Below are 16063 nucleotides of genomic sequence, written 5' to 3'. Positions count from 1 at the left end.
ATTAAGGTCTCATGTATTTTAAAATACAGTGTGTTTTAGTGGTCTGCTTATAGGTAGAGAGCGCCCTGTAAGGAGCCCGTTTTTCTTTTCTTTTTTCTTTTTTCTTTTTTTCGAGACGGTGTCTTGCTCTGTCACCCAGGCTGGAGTGCAGTGGCGCGATCTCGGCTCACTGCAAGCTCTGCCTCCCAGGTTCACGCCATTCTCCTGCCTCCGCCTCCTGGGTAGCTGGGACTACAGGCGCTCGCCACCACGCTCGGCTAATTTTTTGTATTTTTAGTAGAGACGGAGTTTCACCGTATTAGCCAGGATGGTCTCAATCTCCTGACCTCGTGATCTGCCTGCCTTGGCTTCCCAAAGTGCTGGGATTACAGGCGTGAGCCACCGCGCCCGGCCAAGCAGCCCGTTTTGCTTGGCTTGGCCTCATTTGTATTTTGAGAGATCTTTGTTTTCTGTGAGGTCACAGAGGCTCAAGTGCTCTCTCTGCCCCAGGCCTGGGGCTGTTTTCTCTAAGGAGCACTGATTCTTTTTGATGAGAAATGAATTTTAACAAAATGTAAATGTTAGAAATTGTATTTCAAGTGTGTGTTAGTAATTCGTTAGTCTTACCTGCCATGTGCCAGAACGTTGAATTTTTCTTTTTCTATAAATGTGGCCTTCCAGAACCACCTGTAACTCCTTTTATGACTAATCACATACATATTTTAATGCTGTTGAACATTCCGAAGTCATGGAATCACTGGGTCACATGGTAGTTACATATTTCACTTTAGAAGAAACTACCAAACTTAGAACAGCAGCATACGAGAGACGCAGTCCCTCCGTATCCTGAACCCTTGGTATTGACAGCTGTCCAAAGCCAGCCATTCTGATGGCTGTGTAGTTGTATTTTATTGTGATTGGAATTTGTATTTCCTGGATCACTATTGATGGTGGGTGTTTTTCAGGAGCATACTGGTCACTCACATGGCTATTCTTCAAGAGTCTGCTCAAATCTTTCACTTTTTTAAGTGGGTTGTCTCTTGACAATATGGATGTCCTTTTCCCATCCAAGGCTGTCCCCATAACCCTGGAGCTACATCCTGTGGTGTCTCTCACTCGAGGCACCATTCCAACACTTTTCCCTGTTGCATCATCAGGTTTCTCTCTCACATGGGATCAGCAGCACACATGCTGCTGACTTTCCGGGTTGACAAGAGGCTCTCCCACTGCCCGCCACCGCCCTTTGTGGCTATCCGCTTGCTATGTGTAGCCTCACTCCTCCTGCACTCCTACACCCCTCAGGAGACACCAGTGTGGTGCTGAGGAGAAAGTTGTGAAAAGGGCAAAAGCAAAACAAGGTCTTGCTGGGTGTCCTGCCCGCTGGGCAGGGGTGTCCTACCCCCTGTCTCTCCTGGGCTTTGCGGCTCTATCAAGACAGAAGGCAGCCTGCAGTAAGCGGATGAGCTGCGTAGACACACCCCACCCAGAGCCCTGCACGTTATTCGCCTCCTGGCAGGGCAGAATGCTTTTGTCACATAGAGAAGTCAGTTTCAGTGAGGCACCAAACAGCCTCCTGGGTCCCTCATTAAAGGTGATGTGTGATTAGATGGATTCTGTTTTTTTAAAAAAAGGAAAAATAGCTATAAAATACATTGTGGAGACAACAGGATAAATCTGAAAATAAGTTCGGTGTTAGACAAAGTTTTTGATAGAAAAAAGGATTAGAGTAGGGGAGAACAAGGGAGGAATGGACTAGAGACAACCAAGAAGAAACTTTTGTGGGTGACAGATGTGTTCTGTGTCTTGATTGGTGTGACCGGTCCAGACTTATTGTACTGCCCTCTTTAAATGGATAACTAAGCCTTCCCTTCTGCCTGCAGTTCTTCTCATAGTAAGAAGGGAAGCCTTAGTCAAAATGGGAGTTGACTTAGGATCAGAAATATATCATTGTTCTATTTGGGGGATATTGCAGGCATGGAAAGTCTCAAAAGCATCTTTAAGGAGATGATATGCACTGTTAAAGAGATTCGTATCTCAGTTTGATTAAATGCAGCTTATTGGTACAATTCATGGATTATAATACTTCTTATAGTGTTTTGTAATCTTTAATTTTTCATGTTCATTTCTCCACTGTCCATTTTTCTTGTCTGTGAACTTAGTGCCAGACAATTTAACGAGAATTCTTTTAAAAACTGTCTGAATGACTGAATGTTAGTTGGATATTTCCCTGTCTATCTGTAAGATGTCCCTTTTTTCAGAGATACTCTTGTACTGGAATAGTTTCTTAACCATTGTCACTGAGAGTAACTTGGGGAAACTAGTGACATTTTGCCATTCAGGCAGTATGTGAATACTTTCTTTCATTTTTACAGGTTGCTGCAAAACTGTAATGATGACAGTTTGAATGTTGCGCTTCCAATGAGAATGCTTGAAGTGTTTTCGTCTGAGGAGACTTACTTGCCTGTTTTACAAGATGCTAGCTATGTGGTGTCAGTGACTGAACAGATTTTGCACTGCATGATTCACAATGGTGAGTAACAGGCAGGGTGAGAACTGTGGCTCAGCCTCCTGATGGGGAGTGAGCAGAGGCCAGCCTGCTGCTGTGAGCCTGTGCACTCAGTCTCAGTGTCAGAGCGGCACTGGTGTCCCAGACGCCTTGTGCTCCTTCCACAGGTGCCCACCAGAGTCCCAGATTCCAGCATCTGTCCTTGGCTCCACCCACTCTGAAAATTCAGAAACATGCTACTCTCTTTGCCTTTTTCTTTTGCTTGGAAATGAACAGAACTGACGTATACTTTCATCAGTTGTCCTGTCATCCAAGATTTGTGTCTGCAGTGCAGCACACTTGTACTGGAAGGTGCACTTGGATAAATCAAGGCATAGCTCAACACAAAGCATCCGGCTTACACCCGGAAGACATCAACATCACTTGATTGCCTTGAGCTAATACTAGCCCAAAAACCCAACCAATACTACTACCAAATTAATATATATTAAACCATTCACAAATATAAAAGTATAGGAGATAGAAAATTTTACTTTGGCGCCATAGATACAGTACCGCAAGGGAAAGATGAAAAAAAAAATTAACCAAGCACAAAATAGCAAGGACTCACCCCTATACCTTCTGCATAATGAGCTAACTAGAGATCATTTCGCAAAGAGAACTAAAGCCAAATACCCCGAAACCAGACGAACTACCCAAAAACAGCTGAAAGAGCGCACCCGTCTATGTAGCAAAATAGTGGGAAGATTTCTGGGTAGAGGTGATAAGCCTACCGAGCCTGGCGATAGCTGGTTATCCAAGATAGAATCTTAGTTCAGCCTTAAGCTTACCCACAGAACCATCAGTCCCCCTGTAAGCTTAATTGTTAGTCTAAAGAGGGACCGCTCTTTAGACACTAGGAAAAAACTTTATATAGAGAGTAAAAAGCCTAACCCCCATAGTTGGCCCAAAAGCAGCCATCAATTAAGAAAGCGTTCAAGCTCAACGTCAATTACCTGAAGAAACCCCAAACATCTCACTGAACTCCTCACATTACATTGGATTAATCTATTATGTCATAGAAGCAATAATGCTAGCATTAGTAGCATGAATATGTTCTCCTACGCATAAGCCTAAATCAGATCGAAAACCTTCACCGATACTTAACAGCCCAGTACTAATAAATATAAACAGGCCAGTATTACTCATACTGTTAATCCAACACAGGCATGCTCTCAAGGAAAGGTTAAAAAAAGTAAAAGGAACTCGGCAAACCTAACCCCGCCTGTTTACCAAAAACATCACCTCTAGCATTACTAGTATTAGAGGCACTGCCTGCCCAGTGACACATGTTTAACGGCCGCGGTACCCTGACCGTGCAAAGGTAGCATAATCACTTGTTCTTTACAAGTCCTTGTTCCAGTACAAGTCCTTCACCTGAGCAGGAAGGGCTCTTACCGCCTCCTGGTCATTCTGAGTGAATGGGAAAGGTAGTGCCACCAATGTATGAGTTGAACATCACTCCAAGAGCCTTATGAAAAAGTAAATTTTGTTAAATGAGTTTTCTTCCAAGAATGATGTCCTCTCACGTTAATTCAGTAGAAGAGAATAGGATATTTAGTTTGAATTTTCTAACTCAGTGCTAAAGTTTTAATACATTGATAATGCTCCTAAAATGACTACATTGTAGAAGCTATAATGAACTATGTCTGAGACCCTTGAGGACACATTAGTGACACTTTTTGGAGAAAAGGTATGAAATAAACATGATTTTTAAGCTTTTATGAAATGAGCAGTATAAATCCTAAAACAAACTTTCGGTTCCAACATCCTCATAGGTAGAAACGCAAGCACTTCAGGACTCCTGGACTTGAGAAATATTTGTCAGCATTAAAAATGTGTGCGAGACTAGTTGTGAAGAGAGGTCTAGAAAGCTATGGCTACAGATAGAATTATAAGTAGCTGTGCTTTTGTTCATTTGAAGTCATAGTCTAGGTTACATCTAGCAGACTTGAAATGTGGACCACTTGGTCCTCTGTTAAAACTGCAGAAAGTAAATTCATATTTATTTCAACCCTTCTGCTTGGCATATTACTATTTTTTAGACGCCTTAGTTTGTTGAAAACTTAGGGAAACAGTATTCTGAGTTAATTAAAAGTAAACTGAAAGTTGTGGAATTTGATCTTTTAAAAACTAATAACTGGCCGGGCGTGGTGGCTCAAGCCTGTAATCCCAGCACTGTGGGGAGGCCGAGACGGGCGGATCACGAGGTCAGGAGATCGAGACCAGCCTGGCTAACACTGTGAAACCCCGTCTCTACTAAAAATACAAAAAACTAGCCGGGCGAGGTGGCGGGCGCCTGTAGTCCCAGCTACTCGGGAGGCTGAGGCAGGAGAATGGCATGAACCCGGGAGGCAGAGCTTGCAGTGAGCTGAGATCCGGCCACTGAACGCCAGCCTGGGCGACAGAGCCAGACTCCGTCTCAAAAAAAAAAAAAAAAACTAATAATTAAAAGTGGTTCATTGTATTAGTTGACATATATACTGTTTTAAGACTGAGCATTCGAGAATTTGTACTTGTTTTCTAAAATTGTAAGGAAGATAGTTAAGAAATATGCATTATTTGAAATGTGTCCCAATAGAAGAAATGCTTTAAAATCTTCCACAGAAACTGCTGCTTCTAGCATCTTCTCTGGTACAGCAGTTGTTTTACTTCCTAACAGTCTATAAAATTTTAGCCTTTTTAAATTGTAGTATAATTATTTGTATTGTTATTGCACGTTATGTGCCGTGAAGCTTTTTAACCTTTGCGACAGAACCTCTGTCATGTTGTCCGTCTGTTCAGTATGTGCAGTGTTAGTTACGTTACATTGTTAGTTACGTTAGTCAGTTTTTTAAAGTCTCGATGTTTTTTTTTTTTTTTTTTTTTTTTGAGCGGAGTCTCGCTCTGCCGCCCAGGCTGGAGTGCGGTGGCTGGATCTCAGCTCACTGCAAGCTCCGCCTTCCGGGTTCACGCCATTCTCCTGCCTCAGCCTCCTGAGTAGCTGGGACTACAGGCGCCTGCCACCTCGCCCGGCTAGTTTTTTGTGTTTTTTAGTAGAGATGGGGTTTCACCGTGTTAGCCAGGATGGTCTCGATCTCCTGACCTCGTGATCCGCCCTTCTCAGCCTCCCAAAGTGCTGGGATTACAGATTTTTATCTTTTTAGTTTCATAGCAAAAGAGCTTTCAAGCTTTCATATTGAGTTTCACTAGTTATCAGTATACACTGCGTTTGACGTTTGACGGGGTAGTTACAAAGTGGGTCTAATGATAAAGTACTGAGTATGCGTTGTTTAGTGATCTTCACTCAAATATGAAGCTGTGTAGGACTGTTTCAAAAACAGCCCACGCAGATGGATTGTTTTTAATGTGCTACCAAATATGCTTGTATATGGTGAGATACTCAAGAATTGCACTTGAACGTTGTTCTTATTCTATAAAAATGGAGTAAATGATTCTGAAAGAATATATTATTTGGATCACTCTTGATACCCAGAGTTTATGTTCACTGCCCCCCACCCAGAGTTCCTATCAAAAGCATAGGCTGGAAATTTTAAGAGGTTCTGAAAGTTGTTTCAGTTTACGTATAAGTTGCCTTTAAACTGTTAACTTCTTCAGTTCCCAGATTGTGGTCTCCAAGTACACCATCTCCTCTAAAAGGAGCTTAAGAGTTCCTGGAGAAAAGGCTGATTGCAGGGTGGGACGCAGGAGTACCAGTGACCCTGGGGCTCAGGAGCCTCCTAAAGCCCACCCCAGGGCCCCAGGTGGAGCAGCGTGAGGTCGGGACTATAGTGGAATGAAACATACCAATATGTTCAACTCTATGAGTTCAACATGGTGTTTAAAAAATGCACAAATCAGGGACAAATTATAAAATCACAATATTTGGTCCTTATTCAGTTCCTGATGCAAGCAAACTAGTTAAACAGAATTGCTAACATGAGACAATTGGACACTTGAACACTGACTAGATATTTGTGGTATTAAGGAACTCCTCTTCATTTATTTTAGCTGTGATAATGGTTTTAAAAATAGTCTCTTAATGATATACTAAAATAATTACATCTTAGACTTCCTTCCAAATGAGTGTATACAGGTGAAATGAGCTTGGCTGTAGTTGACAGTTGCTGGTACTTGAGGTTTATATACCTTTCAGCTGCCTATATATTTATTTAGTTTTCCTTACCGTTAAAGAACTAACTTAAGTTTGGACCTGTAGAGATTGTGAAAAGGATTTAAAAATTGGCAAGTTTTTTCCCTTATTACAAGAAAATATGTAAAAAATTTTAAATGTGTGTTTTTCCTTGTAGGGTATTATAGGTCTCTCTATTTGTTGATTAACAGCAAGCTTCCATCAAGTATTGAATATTCTGATTTATCTCGAGTTCCTATAGCAAAAATTTTGCTAGAGAATGTTCTAAAACCATTGCACTTTATTTACAACTCCTGTCCGGAAGGTGCGAGGTGAGACTGGAATGGATTTCTTGATTTTGTCATTTCACAAGATCTGTATCTGATTGTAACTTTTACATAGGATGTGATTTTCAATATAGACTTAAAAGTCAGATTTTTACTTGATTAGTGTTGGTTTAGTTTATAGGAAAGTGTACTTTTCTTTCTGGCCTGTAGCCTAATATAAATTTGTGATTCTGATAACGTGGCTATTTTCCTGCTTTTCTAAGTAACTCAAAAATTAATGAAAACATGGTAGTTACCTTAATAGAGAAGACATTAAGTGTACTTTAGGTTGATCTAGTTGATATTAAAATGGTTAACTTGGCTAATTTAGAAGAGTAGTTTATCTTTTTAGAAGGATATTTTGAAAGGTTATTTTAATCAGGGTTTGGGTGGACAGTATAATTTGATTTTATAAAAGCTTCTATTTTCTTTTCAGGCAACAAGTTTTTACAGCCTTCACAGAGGAGTTTCTGGCAGCACCTTTTACAGATCAGATTTTTCATTTCATCATTCCGGCGCTAGCAGATGCACAGACCGTTTTCCCTTATGAGCCCTTTCTGAATGCACTGTTGTTAATAGAGAGTAGATGTTCAAGAAAGAGTGGTGGAGCGCCCTGGCTTTTCTATTTCGTTTTAACTGTTGGCGAAAATTATTTGGGTATGAAATACAAGATCTTTTTTACCTGAACACACAGATGGGTAGCATTGGCAGATGAGTCAAGAGAAGGCCATGTGGTGGCAGGTGTTATGGAAAGGTGGGCCTCTCCTGGAAGTGTGTATTTGCTGAAGGGCTGTGGTATGGGCAGCGTTCCTGGGGAGACTTTCCAGATACAGTGGAAAAGACTGACATATATAGATGTCTTATGGGGCCACACGGATTATTTTAATAGAGTTAACGGAGTTAAATGGGAAAGCTCTTCTGTGAGTCAGGCCGTTTCCCTACCTCTGCTAAACTTCCAGTGTGCCTCTTCTAGAACAACATCTTCCTGTAGTATGTTTGAAAACATACATACATACATGCATGAATTATTCATGAAAGAAATACAGGAAAACCCGAAAACCAAACTTGTTGTGGGGCAGGGGCGGAGGGGAGACGGAGTCTCGCTCTGTTGCCAGGCTGGAGTGCAGTGGCTCCATCTCAGCTCACTGCAACCTCCGCCTCCCGGGTTCAAGTGATTCTCCTGCCTCAGCCTCCTGAATAGCTGGGACTACAGGCGCGCGTCACCACACCCAGCTAATTTTTGTATTTTTAGCAGAGACGGGGTTTCACTATGTTGGCCAGGATGGTCTCAATCTCTTGACCTCATTATCTGCCCACCTCGGCCTTCCAAAGTGCTGGGATTACAGGCTTGAGCCACTGCGCCCAGCCCAAACTGTTTTTCTTACTCTCTCACTCAACACTGAAAAATTCTGTGAGCAGAAATGTGGGTGTGGTTTTTTTTCCCACTCACCAAGCAGTTCTACAGTGGACACCAACTAGGTATTCTACAGTTCAGTTCAATTCTGATGCCGTCCACCCAGAGATAATGTCAAATCGCATCATCTGAGGGCTTAGTCCTGCAAGACTACACCCACTTCCGAGGCTGATTACAAGTAGTAGGTTGTCACCTATACTTGTGACCAACCTGCAAAAATGGGGGCTCCTCAGCCCCTCCTTGGGTTTGGGAATTGACTAGGACAGCTCACAGAACTCGGGAAGCTGAGGTGTGCAGGAATGCCAAGCTTCCGTGCCTTCTCCAGGCACTGCACGCTCTCAGCACCTCCCTGTGTTCAGCTCATTGTGTCTTCCTGTTGAGTTTTATGGTGCTGCTTCTCCAGTGTCCCTCCCCACAGACAGCCCCTTGGAAGCTGGTGTGTGGGGCTGAACGTTCCAACCCTCTGATCACTGCGTTTTTCTGGTGAAAAGCCCCATTCTGAGTCCCCTAGATGGCCTCACCATAAGTCACTTCAGTGCATAAACTCAAGTATGATCACAAAGGGCTGGCTATGAATAACAGGAGACACTTACCTTACAGGAAATTCCAAGAGTTGTAGGTGCTTTCTGACATGAACGGGGACAAAATCTAAATATGTTTCCTATTATAACACAGTTAGAATTTTAAAATAAGATCTGGTCAAAATGCCTCTCTCCATCTGAGGAAAAATGGCGTCGTTTTCCATTTTAAAAAATAATGTTTAACTAAAATACGTTTTAACTGATTGTTTTACAAAGGGGCCCTCTCTGAGGAAGGGCTGCTGGTGTATTTGCGGGTGCTGCAGACCTTCCTCTCTCAGTTACCAGTCTCTCCTGCCAGCGCGAGCTGTCACGACTCAGCCAGTGACTCCGAGGAGGAGAGTGAAGAAGCCGACAAGCCCTCAAGCCCGGTAAGCCCCATGCCCTGCATCTGAGGCCTGCGATGCAAGCGGCCCCATGGGATCTTCTAGCTGTCTGTCCACCTATAGTTTCAGTTACACGAGTCAGACCCTCAAGCAGCCTCGACGGAGAAGCCCCTTCAGCCGCCTTGCCGCAGTTTGTGATGATTGGAAACAGTCTCTTCCACCGCTTTCTTAGTACGTTTATGGAAGTATAAATGGAGACACATAGCTTTGTGTTTGGTTTTTTAGGCAAAATAGGATTATACTGTATGTTAACTTAGTTATTAGGAAATATTTTCTAGAAGTGAAATTGTTGGGTCAAAAAGTTCCTTTTTACCCTATCCTGTGAACACTGGGTAGTGTCTTCCATTAAATCCTGCTAATTTTATAGAGGATAAATGTTGTTTATTTAAAAATTACTTTAAAGTTCTTACCTCTTTTCTTCCTTATTATTGAGTTTACAGTATATTTTCAAGGAATAAAACTTTAAAATTATATATACATGCATATATAATTTGTGTTTTACTTAAAGAATTTAACTGCCAATGACTTTTTTTGGTCTTAAGCAATTGAAATGGCTTGAGGTATAGCTATCATAAGTTATTTTTTCATTAAGGAGTTTTATATTGATTACTACTAAGTGTAATCACAAAATATACTTGAGAGGGTCTTGGCTTCCAGGTGAAGTAAATTTTTAAAATATTGTGAAATGGGTGTGTCAGTGCAGTGCCGCACCTTCCTGGGCAAAGAGCTTCACCAGCATTGAATGAAAGAGATCGCAACAATAAGAAAAGGATCGAGAAGTAAGCTCAGGGCTTGATTTTTTTGTTTTTAAATAAAAAATGAAGAAAGGAACAGATAATATTCACTGCCAGAGCTCATGGCTGAGGGGCAGGCTGATTACAAAGGGGTGAAGCTCTTTTTATAGTGGATAGTGGATGCTGGAACTGTTGGATCTGTCCAAACCGTACACCAATAAGTATTCTTTTTTTTTTGTATGGTTATAAAAAGTGGGTTCTGTAGATGTAATGTAGATAAAATTTTGTTTTGGAAGAAAGTTATTAAATAGTTACCTTCCATAGAATTTGTGAGTTAAACCCTTATTTGTACACAGTGTATTTTGTATTCATGTGAAGATGAGGCTGTGGGCTTTCTCAGCGAGAGAGGACAGAGTTTTTCCTCGCTGTGGGTGTGCAGACACGACGAAGGCAGAGCATGAGGACCAGGAAAGAACCTGCAGGCTCTCTTGCTTGTGCTTACACTTTGAACATTTAAGAAGTGGGATCGGTTTCTTGATTTTTACAATTATTTACAACTGTAGAAAATTTTACTCTACTTTATATTCTTTTTTAAGGGTTTTAAGGTCTGTGTATTATATAACTTTATACTTTAATTTCCTTTTTTAGTTTATTCTCTTCATTCTTCCTTTGCCTTGGGTGTTGTCCACATTTGGGCTGAGAACTAAAGACCCCGTTTTGAGCCGGGCACTCGTAGGGTTCACTCCAAGTCATTCTTTCTTTGCCAGGTCTCTTACGTGTATGTTTCTGTGTTGCCTTTTCTTTCCCACGGCACTTAATTATATAAAACCTAATGTGATTGTATGAGATTTTTCCAAGGTCAGAGTTCTCCCTTGATAAGCTCTTTTGCCTTTAGGTTTCTGTATAATCTGTTCACTTGTAGCTTATGTATAATTTATTTTAAAATTGTACACTACAAAAATAGTAGTGCTAGGATTACTCTCTCATTCTGACATACCTTTTATTAGGCTTTATGTTAAAGATTCATGTTTGACAGATGAATTTACTGCTTTTATCTATAAAGCAGTGTTTGGTAAGTTATTATAAATTACATAAATTGTATTCATCCAAACAGTACCGTCAGCAATACCCAATGTTACGTGTATATTCACATTCATATATATATTCATATATACACATATATATGAAAAAAGTATGTATCTTTGGTTACTGCCCCAAATGAGTAAATTGCATAGATTGGCTTGGGTTTTATTTGGCGAATCAAATCTTCTGGAGAGATTAAGATATAAAATAGATTTATTTTGTATAGCCTTTGATTTTAAAAAGTTCTTTAATAGGCTGGGAGCAGTGGCTCATACCTATAATCTCAGCACTTTGGAAGGCTGAGGCGGCTGGATCACTTGAGGTTAGGAGTTCAAGACCAGCCTGACCAACATGGTGAAACCCTGTCTCTGCTAAAAATACAAAAATTAGCTGGGTGTGGAGGCAGGCGAGTCCCAGCTACTTGGGAAGCTGAGGTGGGAGAATTGCTTGAATCCGGGAGGTAGAGGTTGCAGTAGCCGAGATTGTGCCACTCAGTCTGGTCTGGGTGACAGAGCAAGACTGTCTCAAAAAAAAAATTTTTTTTTAATTTAGTACTCTCACTTATTTTGCTTAAACGGTGATCTCAAATGAAAATGAAAATGCCATCAGATGATAATAGTTTCACTATGTCCGCTTGTCTTAGTACAACTTGCTCTAAAAAAATAGGATGCAGGGTGCGGTGGCTCAAGCCTGTAATCCCAGCCTTTTGGGAGGCGAGACGGGCGGATCACGAGGTCGAGAGATCGAGATATCCCCTGGCTCACACTGTGAAACCCGTCTCTACTGAACAGTAACAAGAAAACTAGCGGCGACCGCTGGCAGGCCGCCTGTAGTCCCCAGTACTCGGGAGGCTTGAGCACGGAGAATAGCGTGAACCGGGAGTGGAGCTTGGCGTGGCTAGTGAGCTGAGATCCGGCCACTGCACTCCAGCCCAGGTGACAGAGCGAGACTCCGTCTCAAAAAAAAAAAAAAAAAGGAAATGAATTTTTTTTGAAATGTAAATACTGAAGCTACTGTTATCATGGGTAAAATCCGGGTATTCACAGTTTGTTACTGTGTTAGGCAAAATGGACGCTACTGTTGACTGGATCCCTAGAGGATTTCACACTAAGTTTATAGTGATGTGGATAATTTTGAGATGATGCCTATCTTCCTTTGCCTGAAGAAGAATGTGATTTCCTATACGTTTGTAGTGTAGAGGACGTTCCAGTTGAGCACATTTATGGAGACTGGTTGTTCTGGTATGTTCTAGGAGGACGGCAGACTGTCAGTATCATACATAACAGAGGAATGTCTGAAGAAGCTGGACACAAAGCAGCAGACCAACACCCTGCTCAACCTGGTGTGGAGGGACTCTGCAAGCGAGGAGGTCTTCACCACCATGGCCTCCGTCTGCCACACGCTGATGGTGCAGCACCGCATGATGGTGCCCAAAGTCAGGCAAGTATCCGTGGGTGTCTGTGCCAGGGGGCGCCAGCCAGAGAACGTACCTTCCTCCCTGGGAATTGCTCTCCTCTTAAGTTTCATCTGCTCTTTTCTGGTAGAGCTTGATGTAGGATATTCTACTGTCCAAGCGTTTCATAAAAAATCGTTCGTGTTTTTCTTTTCCAAACCAACAAATACTGAGACCTTTTCCTGGCCTGTGACGCTCTGAAGTACCCTATGTGTAATATTTTCTGTAGTACCTTACGAATGTGAGTTTATTCACCCATTTGAAAGGTTGGACTCATACCTGCATTAGTGAACCACTGTGTTACATATCTTTTTAGGCTTTTTTTCATAGTACTCGTGTTTTGTGAGGTATTTTTTGTTTTGTTTTGTTTTGTTTTTCTTCAGACAGCATCTCACTCTGTTACCCAGAGTGCAGTGATGTGATAATAGCTCACTGCAGCCTTCACTTCCTGGGCTCAAGCGATCCTTTCACCCCAGCCTCCTGAGTAGCTGGGACCATAGGCGTGCACCACCACACCTGGCTAATTTTTTGTATTTTTTGTAGAGACAGGGCCTCACTATGTTTACCAGGCTGTCTCAAACTCCAGGGCTCAAGCGATCTTTCTGCCTCAGCCTCCCAAAGTGCTGGGATTACAGGCATGAGCCACCACACCCAGCCTTCCTAGTACCCTTTTAATTAGATTGTCCTTGACAATTTATCCCTAACAATAAATTTTTGCTTTTCAGCCTTTGAAATAAACTTTTGGTTCAGACAAAACAAAACATGCAAGTTAAAAATATGGCCAATTTGTGCTTAGAAAATTGTGACAGTAATCTTAAACGGTTTTCTTTCCCTCCATTTTGAGTGATATGTTAGTGGTTTCTTGAGAATTTAACAGAAAAATGCTCAATTGGATACAGTGTAAAATATGTAGTAGTTCTGCCAGGACCCAAGGGACTGATGTTGCACAGGCAAAAGCTGTCAGTCAGTAAGCAGGTCTGACATTAATTCATGTTACCCTACAGAATTCTCTTTGTTATAAAATGCCATCCCATCATATGAAGAGGGATTTCGGTTGGTTAGGAAAGCATTCTTTGAAATGAACTGTAAGTAAGGAACCCATCGGTTGAAATGGCCTTGTAAACACTAATGTAGCCAACTAATGAGGTGCTGTCTTCACTCACTGGTGTTTATTACCATCGGAGGAAGTGGATGTCAGTGAAACTGTGGCTCCTAGATTAGGTCATTAGCTCTTTGCGGGCTAATTGCATGAGAGCAGGATGTGAGATCTGAGGATCGTAGCAGCTGAACCAGGACACTTGCTTTTATTGTAGCAGACAGCCCATTGCTGTGGATAGTAATTGCTGGATTGAAATGCATCACTGCCCTGGTCTGAGGTTTACTAGAGAACTGCTTCCAAAAGGTGTTTAATGGGTGAAGGAACTTTCTGTGTAGGCTTGATTTTATGAGTACAGCACCTATTTCCTCTAAGAAACTACTCTAGGAATTTTATTTATGGCTTAAACATATTAGGTTCTTGTATTTAGAGAGAGCAAATAGGCTTACTTTGACTGTTACAGATTTTAACTGCTTTCAATTTTGATTTTTTTCAAAAAGTATTTAAAAGATTAGTATGTTCCCAGGCTGATAACTCATTCTCGAGCCCTCACTGATTAATGTTAGTCCCTTTTATTTTCAGAGTTAGGATTTGGCATTTAATTTCTGTTTAACACTGATTGTCAGGGTGTACAAATGAATGTGGAGACCTTTGTACCCTGACATGGAAAGATTTCCGAGACTGATGCAGACGTGAAAACAGGGAAGACACAGGACAGTACATAGAAGAACCAGCTTTTCCTGTAAGAAGGATGGAAAAAATAAGAATATATATTCATAATGCATAAAGAAACTTGGAAGCATATACAAGAAACTCATGAAAGTGAACACTTGTGTCTGAATATGCCGAGGAAGCTGGGGCTGGAGCAGACGTGCTCTTCTGAGTGCACTATTTTTATATCACTTTGAGTTTTGGATTAGGTGAATGACTTAATATTTTAAAATTGGTTAAGTAATAAAAGAATTGCCAGCTCCTTTTGTGAGAGGAAATTTTAGATATATTATTGGACGTGGAAATTTGGATGTAACGTTTTTAATATCCACTATTTTAAAATATGAGTAAATATTCACTGGCTGTATTGTAAGGGGGGCAAAAAATAAAGGCTCTACTGCAGTGTCAGACAACTAAAATAAGAAAGTAGGCTACCAAAGACAGCCTGTTAGAAGAGTGTTGGACTCTCATCCTGGCGTGCTTGGGATTTTTAGTGGGTCCTGTTTCAGTGTCTCACTGACTGCATTTGTGCCCCTGCTTAGGTGAGGCCTGCGGTGCCCACTCAGCCCCGCGGCATTCCTGGCCTTTGTGTGTATTTGACGTTCCTCGTCCTTCCTTTTCCTGACCCTCTTTCACCCGCTTCTTTCATAGACACCATATTCATGTGGTTTCTCCTTTACTTGGGCTTCTCGGTTTCTTTTGTGGGTTCTTTTTTCCTCTTTTCCCGCTTCTTTCATAGACACCATATTCATGTGATTTCTCCTTTACTTGGGCTTCTCGGTTTCTTTTGTGGGTTCTTTTTTCCTCTTTTTCACTGTTCCCTAAACTTCTTTTCGTATTCAGTTTTTTAGGGTCATTTGTTTGTTTGTGGCACAGTCTTGCCTTGTCACCCAGGCTGGAGTGCAATGGTGCGATCTCGGCTCACTGCAACCTCCACCTCCAGGGTTCAAGCGATTCTCCTACCTCAGCCTTCCGAGTAGCTGGGATTACAGACACCCACCACCACGCCCAGCTAATTTTTGTATTTTTAGTAGAGACAGCGTTTCACCATGTTGGCCAGGCTGGTCTCGAACTCCTGACTTCAGGTGATCGCCTGCCTCAGCTTCCTAAAGTGCTGGGATTACAGGCGTGAGCCCCTGTGCCCAGCCTAGTTTTTTAGTTCTTTATTTGGTCCTCTGGGCAATCTCTTTCATACAAGTGGCTTCAGCTACATTTTAGTGACTCTCACATTTGTGTCTTTAGTTTAAGTAACTTTCTGGAGCTCCAGACACAAGTGCACCTGCTTAATAGGAGATGTCCCTGGGGACCTCTCTTCTGTCCCCTCGCAGGGTCTGAAGTTGAGTCCAACATCTCTCCCTCTTAAGAGCCTCCTTTTTCTGTCCCTATTTTGGGGAACAGGCTCGTCATCTGCTTGGTTGTCTGTGTCTGCAACCTGAAGCTACAGTGTCCTGCATGGTAGCCACCAGTGACGTGTGTTTTAAAGTAAATTAAATAGAAGCACAAGACTCAGATCCTCGGCTACCCAAGCCACATTTCAAGTGCCCAGTAGCCACATGTAGCCAGGGGCTGCCTTATCAGACAGCACAGATTAGAAAACACCCACCCTCACAGAAGGTGCTGGTGGACAGTGCTGCCCAGGGTTTTGGC

The 16063-nt window shown here is 41.9% G+C and overlaps 1 protein-coding gene across 1 annotated transcript in view; it reads left to right on the top strand.

The window, feature by feature from the left end:
* The window catches only part of UBE3C (ubiquitin protein ligase E3C), a 150155-nt gene that overhangs the window by 45238 nt on the left and 88854 nt on the right, over positions 1 to 16063 (top strand). Inside the window, exons 5-9 of the mRNA XM_017860580.1 lie at positions 2352 to 2509; positions 6814 to 6967; positions 7398 to 7618; positions 9173 to 9324; positions 12409 to 12596. Coding sequence (XP_017716069.1) covers positions 2352 to 2509; positions 6814 to 6967; positions 7398 to 7618; positions 9173 to 9324; positions 12409 to 12596 — 873 coding nt within the window. The remainder of the gene's footprint in view (positions 1 to 2351; positions 2510 to 6813; positions 6968 to 7397; positions 7619 to 9172; positions 9325 to 12408; positions 12597 to 16063) is intronic.

The sequence above is a fragment of the Rhinopithecus bieti genome, unplaced genomic scaffold (genome assembly GCF_001698545.2).
Source record: "Rhinopithecus bieti isolate Rb0 unplaced genomic scaffold, ASM169854v2 scaffold_50877, whole genome shotgun sequence".
Taxonomy (NCBI): Eukaryota; Metazoa; Chordata; class Mammalia; order Primates; family Cercopithecidae; genus Rhinopithecus; species Rhinopithecus bieti.
Note: the sequence above shows the minus strand (reverse complement) of the source record. Positions and strands in the feature narration are given on the sequence as shown.